General features: G+C 54.5%; 1 protein-coding gene across 3 annotated transcripts; it reads right to left on the reverse strand.

The window, feature by feature from the left end:
* Positions 1–61: 61 nt before the first annotated feature.
* Positions 62–20,111, reverse strand: RTN2 (reticulon 2). 3 transcript variants are annotated; one of them, XM_054999716.1, is made up of 10 exons: positions 19,794–20,111; positions 17,498–17,542; positions 16,075–16,560; positions 13,806–14,063; positions 8,523–8,730; positions 8,257–8,395; positions 5,275–5,344; positions 4,465–4,511; positions 3,968–4,026; positions 62–1,385 (listed from the first exon to the last, which is right to left on the reverse strand). In XM_054999716.1, exons 1-10 carry the CDS (start codon positions 19,822–19,824, stop codon positions 1,343–1,345), a joined length of 1,386 nt encoding a protein of 461 aa, XP_054855691.1. In that variant the 5' UTR covers positions 19,825–20,111; the 3' UTR covers positions 62–1,342. The 3 variants fall into 3 exon arrangements, with proteins under 3 accessions (XP_054855691.1, XP_054855692.1, XP_054855693.1); XM_054999717.1 differs by having other exon boundaries at positions 16,075–16,428; positions 19,794–20,110; XM_054999718.1 differs by lacking the exons at positions 13,806–14,063; positions 16,075–16,560; positions 17,498–17,542; positions 19,794–20,111 and adding an exon at positions 11,234–11,328.
* Between the last annotated feature and the right edge of the window lie 512 nt (positions 20,112–20,623).

The following is a 20,623-nucleotide window of genomic DNA, read 5'->3' on the forward strand; positions in this document are numbered from 1 at the left end:
ACCCAAGGCCAAGCGTAGTAATTTGTGTGTGTGTATAAAGTAAGCTACGAAGCCCATGGACAATTTTTTAAAACATGTACTAAAATTTAATATTTGGATGGGAGTCCCCGCTTTCATCTTGCTCTCCAGGGATGCTGCAATTGGCAAATCAGCCCCCCAGGACCGGTGCTTCTCTGCTCCTTTGAAGCTCAAGGTTTGCAGCTTCCGCGCAATCCAGGTCGTCTGGCAGCTGGGCAGATGGTTCGGAAAGAGGCACGTGCCCGTGGCTGGAGCTTCAGGAAGGCAACTCTTCCGGACTGGCTCAACGGAGGGGATGGGCGGCTTCTGTGCTGGCAAAGAAGGGGGCAGACAAACTTCCTGCTGTGAGGGCAGCCCTTAGCCGGGTTGGAGCTGCCAATGCCTCGGTCCCCCCTCACAGTGGCGCCCTGGCTTGGCCCTTCCCGTTGCATCCTGCCTTTCTTCTCTGGGGGCTTGCAGTAGCAAAGAGACCTCCTCAAGAGGATCCCAGCTTTGCTGTGTGGCGCCATAAGGCTCTGACCCAAAATTCCTTGAGGGGTACCTAAGCTAGTGTGGGGCCTGGGGCCCCGAGGGGGTTGAGTATCGTAAGCCAAGCTGCGTGCCCCACGGGAGCAAAGGGGTCGGGAGGCTGAGGGACACGGGCCTTTTGCCACTTTCTATTCCAGTGTAAATCTGGTGAGGACCAAGTCCAGGGCACACGGCTCAGCTGCACACGGCCCAGGGGAACAGCGGGATCAGGGGTGGAGAGAGCGTGCGGCTCCTCTGTCGTTGGCCAGCTACTGAGAGGAGGAGGAAGCAGTGCTCTTACAGAAAAGGCGAGGGGTTAAGAAGCCCTCCTTGGCCCGCCGCAGGTGCCCAGAGCTTTTGAGCTGGGGCCTAGTAAAGGGGGCTGCTTGGGAAGGGGCCACCCCACCCGCCCCCCAATATGTAGCCAGGCCAGACAACCACAAGCCCCTCTCCAGGGCACCTTAGGTCAGTTTCATGCGGCGATGCCACCACCCACCTGCTGATGTTTAGCGGAGGGGAATACTGTGGGAATGCAAAAGGGGCTTGATCTCTGCCCACTCTGCTGGGGGAGCTCTCCATCCGACTCTCCCCAGGCAGTCAGAGGTGGGTGGGGTGCAAGTGAGCAAATTCTAGCCTGACTGGGGTCAATGAGAAGGGACCCCTGTCCATTGGAAGGGGTGGGGGATGAGCTTAGAGTTCTGTTTCGGGGTCCCTCTTTGAGGCGGGGCTGGGATGACGAGTAGGCAAATGTGTGGAAGGAACAGGGGCTGAGAGCAAAGGGTGGGTGCGCAAGGGGAGGAAGAGAGGAACGTTTCATTCATTCGGCTTTTGCTTTGGCTGTTGGGAGTTTGGCCAGCATCCTAGGAAAAAGGAAGACAGGAAAATTCAGAACGACACGCGAGGAGTCCATCTGCTGGGTAGGATTTTCATGCATCATCATTATTCTTAAGAAATAATGTTTAAAACCTGTGCAACTTTCCATACAAGGATGGTTCAGCAACATGGATTGCAATGGTTTAAAACAACGGGGTAAAATACAGAACCCCTCAAATCTGTACTCTTCCAGTGTAGGAGTAGGATCCGGCGGCTCTCTTCCACTCACCACAAAAGGCTCCGTCTACTGGAGGAAAGTGCCTCCCCAAAGCAGCAGATGCAAAGCCACGGTTAGGTGGCAGTCTGCCGCCTGGCCCTCTCCATCCGCACCCAGCAAAAGAGCCGTGCAGCTCTCAGCTGCAACCTCTGTCTAATCCTAACCCTGACACATCCCAGCATAAGCAGAGTATGCCAGCAGCTGGGAACACGAAGTGCGAACGTGACAGCAAAACGTCACGAGGTGACGGCCTTCGTTTCTTTCGCAAAAACTGTGGCGCTGAGGCCAGGACAAGTGTGGGCAGTGGCACCCCCATGTGGCGCTGGAGGGCATGTGCAGTTGCGTAGGCGCCACTTTCAGACTGCTGCTCAAAGCCATGGTAGGGCACATGGGGTGGGGGCACTGGCACACTGATTCCCCTTTCTAATAATTTGGAGGGGGGAGACAGGATTTTAATTGGTGCTATGAGAGAGAACGTGAGCTTGTTTTTAAGGAGGAAAATGTCAGGTAACACAAACACACACCCCATAAGTGGCTGGTTCACCCTCCAGGGTGGCATTATTCCAAGCCTCTCGCTGCCTCTGGGCGGTATTTTCTCCATCATTCTCATACTGGGGGGAAAGCCACCCCGACTTAAGATTGGAGCAGAGCAAGCGGGATGAAACGGGATCAAGGGTAACCAGAGCGGGTTATTATTTAAGGAAGTATGTACAAGCTTGCAGACATCAGAAATAACTATTCTTATTCCATATATAAGTTTCTGACACTAACCAATCAACAGACACTGAAGTACTCACAGCATCTTGGGCAGGGCGAAGCCCTTAATAGACACCTGTTGCTTAGGAGGGAATTTCTGGTGTGCCCGTTCATTCCTTGGAAAGGCGACCTGAGCCACAGCAGTCTCAACTCTACTAGTAAGGAAATCCGGCGACGGCCCTGCCTACAATTCCACTCACAAATGACATTCAGGTTTGTGAATACTTGTACAGCTGCATGTGCCCCCATAGAGCAGTTTTCCTCCACTGGGTTACAGCCACGTTGACCTGCAAATTTTACTGGATACTCCCTCCCTTATGAACCTATCCAACCACCACAGTCGTCTTCAGAGGGCCTGCTTTGGGTGCCCCCACCTTCTGAGATTAGAGTGGCAACCTGGAAGAGGGCCTTCTTGGTTGTGGCACCAGATCTTTGAAACGCATTCCCCAGGGAGATTTTGCAAAAGCAGAGTGGATCCCAAAAGTCATCTGGTCCAGCCCCTACACAACGCAGGAAATTTACAGCTTTTTCTCCCCCCCAGTGACATCGGCTCTATGCCTAGAGGAAGGGAAAAAAACCTTCAGGATCCCAGCCTATCCGGCCTGGAGCAAAATTCCTTCCTGACTCCAAAGTGGAAATCGGCTCATCCCGATTTGTGGACATTCATACAGAGCTAGAGAAGCATCGTAGCTGTCATGTGGCCATCTAACCTCCTCTTAAACACCTCCAAGGTTGGAGAGCTCACCACCTTTCAAGGAAGCCTGTTCCACTGAAGAACTGCTTTAAGTGTTAGAAGTTCTTCCTGATATTTGGCTGAAATCATTTCTGGTTTAATTTTAACCTACTGGTTCTAGTCCGACCCTCTGGTGCAACAGAAAACGACGCTGCTCCACCCTCGACTTCTCAGTCATCTCCTCTCCTGGCTAAACATACCCAACTCCTTCACCCTTTCCTCATAGGGCTTGGTCTCCAGAGCCCTCACCATCTTTGCTGCCCTCCTTTGGACACATTTCAGCTTATCCACATCCTTCTTAAACGGCAGTGCCCCAAACTGAACCCGGGAACCTAAATGAGGTCTGAGCAGAGCAGAGCAGATAGCAGCACTTCACCTGATCTGGGCTCAACACTTCAGTTGATGCAGGCTGAATTGTGTCCTCTTCTCTTGCCATCTTCTGCCAGCGGGTGAAGACCGTATGTTTGGTGTTCCCTCAGTAATCCCTCCTTAATGCCCAATATTTTAATTATTATGCCTTTGTATGTACTAGTTTTAATTGTTTTATTGATGTGGGGGCAGGGTTGGTTGGTTTTAAAATGTGATTTTATGTCTGTTTTGATTGGTTAGCCTTGAGATGGCAAAAAAGTGGGGTATCCACTTTGCAAAACACACAAAATAAATAAAAATAAATGCACAGACTGCAAAGAAACCACACAGAGTCCCTTGCAAACAAATCAGGTTGCTTGCCCCACAAATGTAACTGGAGAATACATGCAGGAATCCCACTGGAGCAGGCAAAGGAGAATCTCCTTTGCTTTGTACTGGAAGGAAGTGCCTTGCGGGGGGGGGGGAGGGGGGGATTGAAGTGCACACACACTTACTTTGCTCTGAGGTTGCTCAACTGGTTCCTCACCAGCCCTACATATTGGTCAATCTGAGCCTGAAGGGAGGAAGACAAAGATGGTGTCCCTCAGTATGACACGGCACCTTCTCCATTCTTCAGTGCTCTTCCCTGTGCATTTGCCGCCTTAGGGGTTATTTTTGTTAAAAGCAGAAAACTGCTCTGGGCTTGGAAACGGGGCTGGTTTCTTGGGGACATCAGAGAGGCCAGCCTGGAGCGCCAAGGGCAGCCGGCTCCAGCTCAAGCACCAGGAACCCTTCTTTGAGTTGGAGGTTGAAAGGTACATTGGGGCTGGGTGCTCCCAAAGCGATGCCAGGGGTCCCCGCATGATGCATTTCTCTCCCCCCACCTTCCCCTGAGTAACGACGGACCAGAGGGTCAACCCCGGCACCCCCCGTCTTGTTTAGGAATTACGTTCTGCGCTGGGGAAAGCAAGCTGACCACCTCCTGCTCGCCACCCCCTTCCAAAACACCCACCTGATGTTGCCTGTACAGCAGAGGGAACGTAAATGCACAAATAACTCCTAGAGAAAAAAAAAAAGAGGGGGGGCGGGGGTGTCAACACTACAGTCATGGACATTCCCTCCCCTGCCCCTGATGGGAGAACACTTGGTCAGAACCTTTGGACTCAAGACGAAGTTCTTGCAGGACTAGCACGCCTCCTTCATACCCATCCTGTCCGTTTCAAGCAGCCCAGGGAAGCAACAGTCGAACATGCCGGCGCTCCCAGAACTGCTGCTTCTCTGAAGCGTCCTAGGTGGGCAGCCACGCGGGTGCGCAGCAGAACTGCGGACTCAGATCCTGCTTCTCAGAAGCGGGCACAGCGAGAGGCATCCGCAGCCAGCGTAAAACTTACGCCGGTTCCGGCAGAGCTCCTGTGCCCGGAACCAGAGGAATTCAACGGGCACCTCCTTTCCTGGCATGGAGAACCGTCACTTGCTGGGTTCCCAGTTCTGGGGAGTCAGCGGATAACTGACCTGCTGGTCTGCTCTGGCCACGAGAACCACGAGTCGTGTCTTGTGGTGTCTTAAAGGCTGGTGGCTGTATTGTGACCAACGCTTTGGAGCGTCAGAGCTCACTTGGCCTCTGCGTGCGTGTGACGGCATAAGCTCTGGCCCCTGCCTGCATCTGCTTGCCATGGGGCTGTGAAATAAAGACCCTGGAGCCGTGCCGGGAGAAAGCGGGGGCAACTCTGGTGTGGCTTCCAAAGGGAGGGTGGCCAGAGAGGCACACGGAAGCACTCGTGCCAGCCGATCCCACCCCCACTCCCCAGCACCCGTGCCTTACCCAGAATAAGCAGGGTCATCCCGTTGAACACGGCTCCCACGTACGTGAGGATGTAGAACAAGAACGCAAACTGGAGAGCAACAGAAAAAGAAGCGAAGTGGTGAGAGGCCTGTCCCCCCCCCCCCCCGGCTCCATCTGCTTGCTTAGTTAGAACTAAATCCAGGATGTTTCGAGAGTAGCTGGCGTGGAAAGAGCCGGGAACTGGGAGAAGCCCCGGACTGCCAGCCAGGCCTCCTGCCAGGCAGGATCTCAGCCGGTTGCCCCACTGCCAGCATCGGCCGCAATGGGGAGAGGAGGGGGCACGAAGGTAGGGGCTTAGGAACCAGGCTCTGGAAAGGGTCTTTGGCTCAGACAGCCTGGAAACACGAGCCAAGGCACCTGGTTGAGCCTTCGGTGCGCAAAAATCCCCACGGAACTCCGGAGACCACTGGATATGTTTGTTCCTGGATGCTGGAACCAAACCAAGGGGAGGGTCCAAGGCTGTTATCATCACGAAGGTAAGACCCCCCCATTCTGGCCAGCCTCCCCCCCGCCCCCCCATGCATTTGCTGTACTGAAGCTGAGGGGGTCTGGAGCTGCTCCATGCCTGGAAGGGAAAGGGCTGGGAACGCGCCTCCCACACACACACAGAGATGCTGCTTGAATCCCACGGCAAGAGAGATGGCAGGCTCATGAATAAAGTGAACAAAACAGTAAGAATTGCTGTATTGTCGAAGGCTTTCACGGCCGGAGAACGATGGTTGTTGTGGGTTTTCCGGGCTGTATTGCCGTGGTCTTGGCATTGTAGTTCCCGATGTTTCGCCAGCAGCTGTGGCTGGCATCTTCAGAGGCGTAGCACCAAAAGACAGAGATCTCTCAGTGTCACAGTGTGGAAAAGATGTAGGTCATTTGTATCTCCTCAGGAGGGGTGGGGTTGAGCTGAGTCATCCTGTCAGAGTTTCCCAGGGTGTGGAATGCTAATGGCGGGAGGCTTCACTGTATCCTGAGGAGGTTCTTTTGCATATGGATTGGGGCTTGATGTGCTAATCTTCTCTGCAGGGCTATTGTTGAGTATAGAATGTTTTGTTGGCCTGGTGTTTTTCAGAACTGGAAACCATGCTCTGTTCATTCTTAAGGTTTCTTCTTTCCTGTTGAAGTTTTGCTTATGCTTGTGAATTTCAATGGCTTCCCTGTGCAGTCTGACAAAGTAGTTGGAAGTGTTGTCCAGTATTTTGGTGTCCTGGAATAAGATACTGTGCCCTGTTTGAGTTAGGCTATGTTCAGCCACTGCTGATTTTTCAGGTTGTCCAAGTCTGCAGCATCTTTCATGTTCTTTTATTCTTGTCTGGATGCTACGCTTTGTGGTCCCGATGTAAACTTGTCCACAGCTGCAGGGTATACGGTATACTCCTGCAGAGGTGAGGGGGTCTCTACTGTCTTTTGCTGATCGTAGAATCTGTTGTATTTTTCGGGTGGGTCTGAATACTGCTTGAAGGTTATGCCTTTTCATAAGCTTTCCCATCTGATCAGAAATTCACAAGCATAAGCAAAACTTCAACAGGAAAGAAGAAACCTTAAGAATGAACAGAGCATGGTTTCCAGTTCTGAAAAACACCAGGCTAACAAAACACTCTATACTCGACAATAGCCCTGCAGAGAAGATTAGCACATCAAGCCCCAATCCATATGCAAAAGAACCTCCTCAGGATACAGTGAAGCCTCCCGCCATTAGCATTCCACACCCTGGGAAACTCTTACAGGATGACTCAGCTCAACCCCACCCCTCCTGAGTAGATACAAATGACCTGCCAACATCTTTTCCACACTGTGACACTGAGAGATCTCTGTCTTTTGGTGCTACACCTCTGAAGATGCCAGCCACAGCTGCTGGCGAAACGTCAGGAACTACAATGCCAAGACCACGGCAATACAGCCCGGAAAACCCCCAACCACCATCAGTAAGAATTGCCTTGATTGATCAGACCAAACAATGCCCGACCCCCCCCACCCCCGCAGTCCAGCAGCCTCTTGTCAGTGGTAGCCAGTCACATGACTCTGGAAGCGCAACACACACAGGGCATGTGGGTGATAACCATGCCTTGCGGCTTGCTTCTCAGAGGTGTACTGCTCCTGATCATGGGAGCTCCACCATGGCTTAGTGGTGTTGAGAGATGCCTTTTGGCATTGACCTAGGACTTGATCAATGCAAGAGGTGCCTCTCAAAGATACTTTAGGATTTAGAAGTCACCCATGATAGATACCACGCCTCGATTGTGTCCTGCTTAATTCCACACATGTGGAAGAAGCCCTTCCTTTTGTCAGTGGCTGGAGGCCTGACTTTGTTCACTGGAGGTCCCCGGATCAATTGCCGGCAGCCCCAGCTGAAGGAGGGGAAAGAGCCTTCCCTGCTAGAGAGCTGCTGCCAGCCAGGATAGAACAGACTGTCCTAGAAGCACCAAGGGTCCGATCCTGTGTAAAGCCATTCTGCCTATCACTGCCAGACGATCAGCGTCGCTGGAACGGCAAGAGGATGGCAAACAGCTACATTTTCCCTGTGTCATAGATCCAGAGGAGTTAGCAATGTTAGTCTGTAGTTGCAAAATAGTAAGGAGTCCAGTAGCACCTTTAAGACTAACCTTTAAGACTAACCAACTTCATAAGCTTTTGAGAACCACAGCTCTCTTCGTCAGATGCATCGACAGTTTTTGAGAACCACAGCTCTCTTCGTCAGATGCATCAACAGTTTTCGAGAACCACAGTTCTCTTCGTCAGATGCATTGGCAGCTTTCGAGAACCACAGCTCTCTTTGTAGCTTAGTCTTAAAGGTGCTACTGGACTCTTTACTATTCTCCCTGTGAGTTCCTTAGTGGTCTCCGAGAAGGCTAAAACCAGGATCTGGCCCAGGCAACCTTGATCATCTGAGCAGCAGCAGCAGCAGCAGCAGCAGCAATGAGTTTGGAGGCAGAGCCTGTTGGCCACCAGGGCCCTGAACTAAGTGCTCACCTTAATGGACTCCACCAAGTCCTCCACCAGGAAAAGGCGCTGTATGGATCGCGTGCCTGAGGTGGTGTAGAAAACAACTCGCTCTGTCAGGCGCTCCAGCTGTTCTTTCGACAGCCCCAGGTCAGCATCCATCTGAGCCCTGTGGGGGGGGGACAAAGGAGGGGGGTGTCAGAGGAAGAGGACAGGCAGCAGGCTGAGGCAACCCCGCCACCCCCTTGGAGAGGAAGGAGGAGCTCAGCAGTTGCACCCGGCTCCAAGGTACTCACTGGAAAGGGTTGGCGCCCTCTCCCCGGTGAATGACGTGCAGGACTTTGCTGTAAACCCTGAGAGAGATGGTGACAGCGAGGACCGCCAGGGAGACGTAGGAGACCACGCTGACGATGCTGAAGTGCAGCAGGCACAGCAGCGCCACCATCAGGCTGGTGAACACGAAGGTCGACTTGCGGGTGTCCCGCCAGTACACCAGGTCCGCCACTGCAGCCAGACCATGCGAGGCAAGCGAAGGGAGTGAAAGTCAGACCCCGATGAAGGCAAGGCAGGGGAAAACAACAGCACAGCAAATCGAGGGTAACCAAAGCGGTTGGGACAAAGGAAGGAAACTTTTTTAGTTACAGAATGTAACGTAAAATAAGAATTAAAAACACGAATATACTTGTATATTATACAGGTATAACAGTACATTTCATTTCCATATGTACTATTATACCTGTATATCTATTTATTGGATTTATTATTCGCTCTCCCTACAAACAGGCTCAGAGCAGATCACAACACAGATAAATAGGTTTACAATAAAATCAGCATATGACTGATTTTATGATGTATATATACAAGGTTTTAGTACTGATTCTTAGAACCATATTGTAGACGTTTTTAATCTAATGTATGTATTTCTAAATGAATATTAAATTTTATACCAGTTGTTTTAATTTCTATTTTTAGCTACATTCTATAATTTTGAAAAATAAAATTCTGTCCTTCATTCCAGCCTCATTGAATAGGAGAGTACTAGTTCAGTTTCTAGCCCCTATGATCACCCCTGTGGAAGCATGCAAGCAAAATATGACCGACAGACCTATTGCCACCCCAGAGTCCCTGGACCAAAACGTTCTTGTTCGATTTGTGTCCAGGCCTATTTTCTATGCCTAATATGCTCCTAGCTTCCCACCCCCCTCCAGAATGCAACAGTATTCAGCTAGAATATCACTCATAGAATCATAGAGTTGGAAGGGGCCATACAGACCATCTAGTCCAACCCTCTGGCCAGCACAGGATCAGCCTAAAGCATCTCTGACAAATACTGTCCATATTCACTCCCAAACATCTGGCCAATGTATGGAACTCTACCCGCCCCCCCCCCTTGGGTCTCCTCAGTCCCCTCCTTGAACAACAGCAAATGCCCCTTCACATTTTTCTACCCCGAACACCTTCCTTCTTCATTAACCTCACAGCAACAGCTGCAGCGATCTTTCCACCCATCCTGACTCTTGTCCTTTCAGCCGTCAGAACAGTCATGGACATTCTGTGGGATCACAGCAGCTGGGGGGGGGGTCAGCTTTTACAATACACCAGAGCCAGTTTGAACCCTCCATACAGAAGACCTGGTTTTGCCCAATTCATTCCCCCTGCAAAGCATTTAATGGCACACCTGATGGTTTGATGCTAGGGACTTTGCAATTCCCAGTTGAGGACGTCTCTGTGGAAGTAAGCCAACCCTGGCCTCTCTTGATGCCGGGAAGCAGCCCTGGAGAGGAGCCTGGCGTGCAAAGACCGCCCCCCTCCCCAAGGAGGACCTCCTCCCCTCCTCCGCACAGCCTCATCCTGCCCCCCCCCCAGCAGCCCTTGGGTGGCCTGGGTGGAGAAGCACCCCTGCCAGGAAGTAGGCCTTGCTGCCGCCTGGCTTTGACTCCCAGCACTGCTGCCGAGTCAACGCCCTGGCCTCTTTCCAGGCTTCCTTGGCCTGGGGTGGGGGGGGGGGGAAGCGGGTCCCATGATCCGAAGAGAGGGAGCGGTCTGAGGCCGCCACTCTGCCCTGAAGGCTCACCCTGCCTTGGGGTTACCTTTGGTCAGTGCCATCAAGCCACAAGACGACCTTCCCCGGAAAACTGCTCTCCCCAGCGCCTCCTTGCGCACAGGAGAGGTGCCAGGACTGAGCCAGTCGGGGAGTCGCACTTTTCTGCCCCAGCAGCCCCTGCCCCCTAACCCCAGACAAGGCTTTCTGTGGGAACTTGGCGGTGATGGTAAAGTACTCTGCTCATGCTCAGAGGCATACTGGGTTATTTCCTTGCCAAGATTCTGCGTGGGCCACAGTCTCTGGGGCTGCCTGAAGGCCTGCAGAAATCTGTGGCCAAGGGGGCCTAGAGGCCGACCTATCTGCAGCCCAGCCCTGACCACTGGATCCCACTCCCCCGCCCTGCATCCTCCAGCCACCTCTGAGCTCTTGCCTTCCCACTTTGCAGGGACCTCACAGGCAGGCTCCGCTGCTCCTGGCATGGAGGAGGGGGCGGAAAAGGAAGGCCAGGGAGCCCGATTCCCAGCAGCTGTTAGAAGCCTTGCGTCCCCTCCTCCCAGGCCCCATAACTGACAGTGGCAAATGCCAAGCAGGGCACTGCAATAAATCCGTGGAGGCACAAGCACTGAGGGGGAGGGGTGCACAGGGGCAGGTTTTGGGGTACCCAATCATCAGTTGCTGCCACGTATAGCTCACACTTCCAATTGCCACTTGGCGGCACAGACTGTCCCCCCCCCTCCCACCCAGAGGCTTCAACATTCTGCTCTCCTTTTCTATTTCCCCGTTCCTTCCCCCCACCCCCACTCAAATAGCCCAATTCAAGGCCTTCGGTAGCCATTGTTCCCTGTGACAATCAATGACTCCCTCCTCCCAACTTCCCGGGACTTCTTTCCAGCTCCGACACTCCCACCCGCCCCCAGCCATGTCCAGCACCCGGATTCCAAAAGGAGGAAAAAGGAGTCCCACCTCTGCCTGCCATAGCGACCCCCTTTCCTCGCAGCTCCGACGCGGCCCTTTACGGTTCTGCAGGGACCTCAATGCAGGAGGGTGTCTGGCTGGAGGAGGGGTGCCGCGTCTTGGGAGGGGAACTGGGGTGGGGGGGGAGCTATTTTTAGCTGACAAATCCCAGCTGCTGTCTCCCATCACACAATCCCCGTCTTGTCTCACTCTGGCAGTGGGAGGTTTTGCCAAGCTGAGGCCTCCAAGGGAGGGGGGAGCACCAACAGTTGCTGGGGGCTATGAGCAGACTGTTTTCTGGGCTCTGTTGTAACAGGGAAAGGAAAAGGGGGTGTGGTGGGGGGAGGAAGATCCTCCTAGTTTGGTACAGAAGAAGCCGAGGGACTCATCCCCAGAACCCACCGTCAGTGTGAAGTAACAGGTAGAGACAGGTAAAATGGTACCTTCTGAAAGGCCAGCAGCAATGCACAACCTTGTGATCCAGAGGAGTCGGCCGTGTTAGTCTGTAGTAGCAAAACAGAAGAGTCCAGTAGCACCTTTAAGACTAACCAACTTTACTGTAGCAGAAGCTTTCGAGAATCACAGTTCTCTTCTGACACATCTGACAAAGAGAACTGTGGTTCTCGAAAGCTTATGCTACAGTAAAGTTGGTTAGTCTTTAAGGTGCTACTGGACTTTTTTCTATTTTACAACCTTCTGAGTTTCACAGAAGTTTTCATCAGATGTAGTGTTCTGTGAAATTCACAGGCTTTGCAAATGCCCTTATGATAAAGATGCTCTTTTACTTATTTTAGGATTGCTGTTTTGTAACCGGCATGATGTTCAGAGTCTACTAACGAAATCATAAAGAGAATGTCCCTAAGCATGTGCAGAGTGCCTTCTTTTTATGGCTGCAGAATAACCACAGCCGCTGCCCACACCACTGGGATCATGGAGTGGGTCTTTCAGGTTGTAGCCAGAGGCTGTGGGGCACTTCTTCATTTCGGGAATTAACCCCCGCTGGCATTTATTTGGGCACCGGGAGCTACATTGGAAGGCTGTCATTTCTTTACAAGTCACACCCAAGCAGACGGCAAGTGATTCTGGGCAGAACTCCTGGGTTGCGCATGAACGCTTCACCCTTCCACGAAACCTGGCTGCTTTGCTTCCTTGTTTCTAATTCCTTCAGAACATTTGCCGTCCTGTTCTACACAGTACAGGTGTGACTTGGAGAAACTCCGCTTTCATTTTAAAGGAAAAGTTGCAGTGCTTAAGATCCAAGCAACGTCTTCTTGAAAGCATGGGGTGGTGGTGGTTGTGAGTCCTGTAGCAGGGGACTCACAAAGGAAGCGCCCTGAGAAAGGTCGACGGAGTCCCAGCAGCATCTCAGATACGGGCTGGGGGCAATTCCAGCCCTGGTTGGCTTCACTGTCACCTTTGAATGCAGCATCCATAGATGTGGCCACTTCTCAGCAAAAGGGATTCTGCAGGCAGAAATCTCCCATCTGTGGTGTTCAAGGATCATCTCAGGAGACCTTATTTTCTTTCCCAAATGCAGCCACTGGGGCTGCTGTTTCAGGCGGGGTGTGTGCGTGTGTTAACCCTTCAGTGCCCAACATGCTTTTGCCCACGCTGCGTACATATTTTCCCCAGTGGGGAAGATTTGGGGCGGCACATGGGGGACAGAAAGCCTCTCTCTCTTCCCTGCCATTCTCCCCTTTGGAACTGCAGCCCTGGCAGCTGCATTTGGGACAGGTAAGAAGTCCTTTAAAACAGTCACGGAATAATCAGGGACCATATAGCCCTGCTCCAGGAGTGGTTCTAGCGCAGGGAAGAGTTCCTACTTAAGGCAGGCCTGGTGTGTGTGTGTGGGGGGGGGATCTGTGGGAGGGATGTGCAGGCGGCCCGGCGCGCTCCAGTTTGTGCTGTTCTCAGCACGGCAGCTATTTTTACCCGCTGACTCGGCTGGCCTGCAGTTCTCCTCTGGGCACCTTGCCAGGGGCTATGAGTGGGTTGATTCCTGGGTGAAACAGGCCCTACTAGGGCAGCACAATGCAACCAAAAGGAAGGGGAAAGGCAGGCATTCTGCTCCCAGGGAAAGGGCCGAGTGCGTGCTGGAAACCAAGGATGCCGGGAGCCAAGCACCGGAAGGAAGTGCACATTTGTGAGGTGCAAAATATGGCCTCACTGCAAAAATCTGGAAAGCATAACTTCTTTCTTTCTAATACAAAGAGACAAGGTGCTAGTCTGGGATGCGAGGAAGGGGGGGAAATGAAATATTGCCAGTGGGTTGGTTCCTATCAGGGTTTTTCGCTGATGCCAGAGAGAAGATGGGCGCATTTGACTGCAGAACAGGGCCCCCCTGAGGATTTTGGGACAAAAAGCCAGACATGGCCAGGGCTGGGGTGGGGGTGGGGGGAGTGCCCATTAACATCCCATTAAGCCTCCATTAAAGGAACAGGGCACGTTTCCCTCTAGGCATTCGGCAACTTTATCCCTACTTGAGCCATAAAAAGGGATTACTGGAATTCCCATTCTGGAATCTCTCTGCCCCTCCCAAGTCTTTCCATTAATGGGGAACTTCCATAGAGGATGCGCTGACCTGTTTCCAGAGCCTTCTCTGATTGGTCTGGTTCTGCCTGCTTCTCTTCTGTGACTGATTCCTGGCCCACCTCCTCCTCCTCCTCCGCCGCCGCCTCCTCCTCTTCTTCTTCCTCCTTGTCTTCCTCCAGCACTAGACGTTGGCATAACTCCAGCAAGGTCAGTGTTTGGTGTTGGATGGTGGAAGCCCCACAGGAGGCGCCTTCTGCAGGCTGGGGCATTAAGGCGTCTGGTGGTGAGAGGTCCTCTGGGGAAGTATCTGGAACAGAATTTCTAGTCCTCATGGGCAAGTTACAACTTTATTTTTTTGTCCTGGATTTAATCTTCTTAAAAAGTTTTGACACTCCCCTCCCCCTCCCACACCAAGCTCTGCGTTCACAAGGAGCAGAATTCTGAGGCTGGAGAATGGGCCATACCATTTCAGATGGGGGGGGTTACATACTTAATGCTCCCCCACAAAAAAACTCCCTGCAAATATAAATTAGCATATCAAGCAGGAAGAGTCTACCCTAGCCTTAACATGTCATGATTATTTCCCCAATAACAGAGGACTGTTAATCTAGGGGCGCTTAAAAAAACGAGAGACAGTTGGGTGTAGTGGTTAAGAGCGCAGGACTCTAATCTGGGGAACTGGGTTTGATTCCCCTACTTGAAGCCAGCTGGGGGGCCTGGGGTCAGTCACAGCTCTTTCAGAGCTCTCTCAGCCCCACCCACCTCACAGGGTGATTGTCATGGGGATAATAATAACACACTTTGTAAACTGCTCTGAGTGGGCGTTAAGTTGTCCTGAAGGGCAGTGTATAAATTGAATGTTATTATTATTAAGTTATTAAAAAGGGAAAAAAACCCTGAAGCGGTGCTGTTTATTCTCCCCTGTTCCCCACTTTGCCCCCTCCATATTCTGCTGCACACGTGAACCAGGCCTGATACAAACACCTTGTAATTCGACTGCAAAAAACTAAGTCAGAAATCTCTATAATTCTTTTAAAGTTATTATGTGTATTTGTTTCAGGGCAATCCTAAGAAAAGTTAACTCCATCTAAGCTCACTGAAATCAATGGGCTTCAACTGGCGTAACTCTGTGTAGGCTTACACTGTTTATTATTTATTCATTTTACTTCATTTATACCCCAATTTCCTCCCCACCGGGGACACAAAGCGGCTGACATCATTCGCCTCTCTTCACTTTATTCTCACAACAACCCTGTCAAGTAGGTTAGGCCGAGGCCGTGCCACTGCCCCAAAGTTACTCAGCACCCTTCCACGACAAAGTGGAGACAGGGACCAGGGGCGCCCTGATTCTAGTTAATCTGCCTTGAGTCACAGCAAGAAAGGCAGACTATTTATAATGTAAATAAAATAAAAAATAAATCCTAGTCTGATATGCTAACCACTACACCACACTCTCCCACTCGGTAGGAGAGCAGCCAGCACAGATGACTGTTTTCAGTGCCTGACATTTGGGGGGACTTTATATAAAGAAGTGGATTTGCAACCCCACTTCAGCCCTAAACACTGGAAGAGTGAGGGAACGCCACCCTTCGACTTCTTTCTGAGCCAGCTAAATCAGGGCTGACGGGTCTGCACGGGGCCCGATTGCGAGGGGGGGGCAGATGGAACCAGGGGCTGACAGTCGCTCCCCCAGGTTCTTGCTCTCCCCATCACGTTTTTGCTTTCCATACAGAAAAAATGTGGCTTCTCAGGGTTTTTTTTACACATTTCATTTCAAATGCATTCTTTTTTTTAAAAAAACCCTCCTAAATGTCATTTTTTTGCATTTGGACAAATTGCTTCAGCAGAATCGGGTCAGCCCACCTGCACTTTGGGCAATGGCATTCTGGGTGTATTTTCAGCCACTGCAGTGCAGTAGCTCACAGACTGTTGTGATCCAGGAAGCCTTCAGTCCAAATCTCACCTTTGCCACAAACTCACCACGTGGCCTTCAGCAAGCACCTCTTCCCCCTCCCCTCCCAAGCCACATGGTGATAAGGATATTGGCTGACCTTGCAGGGTTGTTGTAAGGATCACAATGTGCGTGAAGCACTTTGTGCAATGAAAAACACAATAGAACTACTCAGCATTGGCTTCCGTGAGAGGCATTTAGGATAGCCAAATGCTCACAAGTGTATAGCTAAGAAAGTGAACCTCGAATCTCGGATACATTTCCCTTCTGGAAAATCAGCAAGATCTCACTGTTTGAAAACGGCCCTGATTATAAACTGATCAGGTTTTGAAAATCCCAGCGCAGCTGCCCGCTGCTCGCCCCATACCTGATGATGCCGCGCTGTCTTGTTCCCCTTCTGTAGCCTTCACTGTGGGGCTGTGCGGTGGGCATAAATCCACTCCTCCTCCTCCTGCCAATATCGCTGCTTCATTGGAGTCACCTGGATGGACATCCCAGCCTGAGAACGGGTCCAGCCCCTGGCCGTGGCCTGTCGGCGATACTCCTTCTCCTTCGGGGGACGGGCAAATACTGGGAATGTTCTCCAAACTGTCCCCCAAAGCCGGCACGAAAGTCTCACAGGTTTCTGTGCGGGGCAGCTGGGACCGCGTTCGGCGGGTCTGAGAGTCACGCCTGCCCCGAGAGCCATGCTCCCCCAGGGTGGGGCTGCTGTTGGGGCCCCCTGCAATGGTGATGTAGGAAAAAGTCAGCTCCCGCGGCGTCCCCCATTCCACAGAGGCCTCCTCCTCCTCCTCGTCCTCGGAGAACTCCCGTGCTGTCTGCAGCTCAGGAAAGTCAGATTCATCGTTGCCACCTGGGGCAGGACCAAGAGCAAGAAAAGGCAGCAGTCAGGACTGGGGTCGGGGGGGGGGGCTACATCACCTCACAATGATCTCTCTCCTCCTTTGCCACTGCTCCTATGGAATCCAGGCTCACTCCAAGAGGAAGAGGAAGTCCAGTGCATGGACCACTTGCGAGTCTGAGGTTTTAGTGGGCAGTCGGCAAAGAGCGTGGGACTTTTCAGTTTAGAAAAGAGGTCATTATGCACAGGGTTCGGAGAGAACTTCTTCTCCCTCTCCCAAAATTCTAGAACTTGAGGGCATCCTATGAAGCTGAAGGGCAGACAGAAGATTCCGGGGGGGACAAAAGAAAACGCTTCTTTACAAGACGAGTGATGCAGAACTCACTGCCAGCAGCAGCGGCAGGCAGAGGCACAGCCGGCATCACAAGGGAACCAGATTCATGGAGGGGAGGCGGCTACCAGCCGTGGTGGTTAAAGGGAACCTCCACATTCAGGGGTAGTCAACTTCTTAATACCAGTGCCAGGAGGCAGCATCAGGGGAAGGCTTCGGTCTCTCTGCTTTGCTGTGCCCGCCCCCCCCCGCCCCCAGTGACTGGTTGTCCACTATGTGAGACAGCTCAGGAGCCGTTCATGCCCCTCTTTGTCCTGGCTTTCTTGAACCAAGAGGTGGCCCCGGGGGCAATGCAGCAGGGACCCCCTCAAACCAGGCCTGGCCTTGGCTAACAGGGCCAAGACACCCGAGTGACTGCTTGGGGCAGCAAACGAAAGGGGGCAGATACACCACAGGGGCACACCTCACCTCCAGCAGGGCGAGGAGGGGCTGGCACCCCTCCTGGGTCTGTGCCACCACCGCCAGGCCCAAGCGAAGTGCCTGTGGCAGCGGGACAGGAGGGGAGGGGGGACCTTGTTGGGGGGGGCCTGATTGTTCATGCCAGTGATGGGAACTCACCCTCTGTCGAGTCAGGTGTGGTGGAGGCCGTGGAAGGAGATTCTTCTGCAAAGACAAAAGCTCTTAGAGCATCCATAGCCACACCCCTCTTCCCTGACATTCCAGAATCCCTAAGAGAAAGGCTGAGGTTTGTTCCTGGTCCTCCCCTCTGCCACAAGCTCACTGGCTGGCCTTCACCAAGCCCCCACACCCACCTGCAATACAGGGGCAGGAGTTCTGTCCCGCTGCGGCAAGGATGACAGAGACTGTGTCTGTGCACTGGCCACAAACATATGGATCTGCCTCTCTGACAGGCCACAGATCTTTCCCTGTCCTGCTGCCTCCGACTGGAAGGCGTGGGGAATGAGCTGAGGGACGCCATGTGCAAAACCAGCGCACCGTCTCATCTCCAAAGCACTGTGTAAACTGCTATGGAGTAAGGACTCAGGCACTCACTGCTGGCATGTGGGGTTAAAACAAGTACCCGCTCACTCCGCCTGGGCATATGGACACCCCCGCCCCTTCTCGCACACAAATTATTAGTCTGCCGATAGACAGCCTTAGGGTTTTATATCAAGCCATTCTCCCTTTTGTATATTACACTGCTTAATGGTCAGTGCTAAAGAAGACATGGCTCTGACAGGCATCCTACTGACAAACTGAAATGCTACCAGCTGCGGCTTTCTCAGTTTACCAGGAACGGCTCCTGTTTTCTGGCTGAGGCCCTGGGTTTTGCCCCCATTTGTCCACTTGCGGAGATTCTGAGGGATTCTTTCCAAAAGTTCTATTTGGGAGCACCTGCCTGCAGTCCCCAGAGGTGGGATCTCTAAATGGAGGCGGAGGCGTCTGTCTCACACGCACACCTCTCTCTGCGTGCACAGAATGCCTTGTGCCCCCCCCCCCACCAATTCTCTCTCCACATAGTAAATGTGTCCAAATCTGTTTGGGCTGCACTTGTCTCATCTGGGAAACTCTGGAGGCCACTCTGGCCTTGTTCATACAGAACAAGGCTTGGGCTGGCAGGTGGGGTGAGGCTTCTGGGCCTGCCCTCCACAGGAAAGCTCTCACACATGACTCTGAAGTGGATCCAGAGGTGTGGCAGGCGATGCACAGCCCCCCAGCACTTCCAAAGCTCTATGAAGGAGAGAGCCCCAAGTGCCAGAACTCCCCATGCAACCCCGCAGTGCCTTCCATCTCTTTGGCTTTTCCAAAACCTTGTAGCCCGCAACTGTAGGCCAGTAGGGTCTAGGCCTTTTCGAGTGCCCTATTTCATGCAAAGGTTATAAAAGCAACGGCTAAACTGGCCCAGGAGCATCGAGGCCGAGGGTCCCGCAGTGGCTCTACCAGGCAAAGTGGAAGGGGCCACACAGCTCCACCCAGCTTGGGGCACCAGGTACAGGTGCTGGCTCGTTGGCTCCTTCTCACCTCTGCTGATTGGCAGGGGCTTGGGGTGTGTGTGTGTGAGAGAGAGCGGGCACCTGTCTTCAGTGCCGCTGGCCAGTTCAGAACCGAGCAGCCCTCGCGGGCTGGCAGGGCTCTGAAGGCTTGACTTTGCTTGCCTCTGTGGGGCAGTGGCAGGAGGTTCCTGGCCATTGGCCCACGACAGTGTGCAGCACCAAGCTTGGAGGTGCGCACAGATGCTGGAAGGAAAACGGTCGGGTTCCTTCTACATTTATCAGGTGAACGCCTGGAAGAACAGCAGGGACTTTACCCAGATGATGCCCCCACCCCGGCCCGGTTTCTGGTCATTCCCACGTGGGCTGTTTCACTGCAGTTCTGCCCCCGTTGCCCCGGGGACGGTGGGCCTCAGAGCCCGGCAGGGCATCGTCCTGGCCTCATGAATTCTGCCTGTTTCAATCTGGGGACCTCTCAGGTAAGCGCGGCCCTGGCGCGCCTCTCGCCCGAGCGCGCCCTCCCCACGGCCGCCTCCTTCGCCCGCCCAAGGCGCGCACCCCCCTGCCCCCTTTCGCCAGGAGGGGCGAACCGGGCTGAGCCCCAGGAGCCGCCGCCGGCCCCAGCAGCTGGGCACGAGCCAGGCAGAGGAAAACGCCTCTGGGGGCGTGCAGAGCGCCTCGCCGCCGCCGCCTCCCGGCCAGCCTCGAGGGCCGCAGGCCCGACCCTGCAGAGGCCCAGCCTGGCAGCCGCCTCTCCGCTGGCCGCAGCCCGCGCGTCGCTCCCTGCCGGGCTCCGCAGCGCAATCCCGGAGGGGGGGGCGCGGGCAGGGGGGGGGGGTCTGCGGAGCCCTCGGCCGGCCCAGCCCGGCCCGGCCCGGCCCGGCCCAGCCTTCGCTCCCGCCCGCCCGCCGGCGGATACCTACTGCAGTGGGCGAAGCCCAGCACCTGCCCCATCGCCCCAGCCGGCCGCCGCCAGGTCCATGCGGGACGGCCCGGTCGGTGCGCCTCGGCCGCGCTGCCCCCCGCCGCCCCGGCTCATGGCCCCGGCCCCATCGCGCCCGGGCGGCGGCGGCGGCGGCGAGGCCGGCCCGAGGCTCGGCGGGCAAACAAAGCGGGCGGCGGGCGCTGCAGACAAAGGGGCGGGCGGCGCGGCAGGGCGGGGTGGCGAGGCCGGGGCCGGGGCGCGGGCCGGGCGCGGCGAGGGAGAGGCCCGGTGCGCTCCTTCGCCGGCAGCGCCCGCCCAGGGTGGAGCGCCGCGCTCCCGCTCCTCCGCCTCCTTCCCGCAAAGCGCCGCCGCGCACACGCCCCGCGCCTCCCCCGAGCGCGGCGCACAGGTGCCGCGGGCCCCGGCCTCCCTCTGCTCTGCTCTGCTCTGCCCCGCCCGGCCTGCCGGGCTCCTGCGGCGGAGTGGCCGAGGGGCGCGCCTCGCCCTACCGCCACCGCCGCCGCATTGTGGGCCGGCAGCAGCCCAGGCCCGCGCCCCCTCCTCCGGGGCCTCCTCGCTTGGCCTGCCCGCGGGGCGGCTAGAAGCCCCCGGCCCGGGGATGCGGCGGCGGCCACGCGGGCGCTGGAGGGGGGCGCAGTTCCGTGCCCGGCCCAGGCCCTTGGCACATGCGGCCAGGAGGCCCGCAGCGGCGAAGGGGCCAGATGGGGTGTCGACAAGCGCCCGCAGAGCCTGGCACAGGCCGAAGCCTGGCAGCGCAGGGCTCAGCCGTGGGTCGCCTTCATCTGCCGGCTGGCCACCCAGCGCCTT

The sequence above is a fragment of the Eublepharis macularius genome, chromosome 15, assembly GCF_028583425.1.
Source record: "Eublepharis macularius isolate TG4126 chromosome 15, MPM_Emac_v1.0, whole genome shotgun sequence".
Lineage (NCBI taxonomy): Eukaryota > Metazoa > Chordata > Lepidosauria > Squamata > Eublepharidae > Eublepharis > Eublepharis macularius.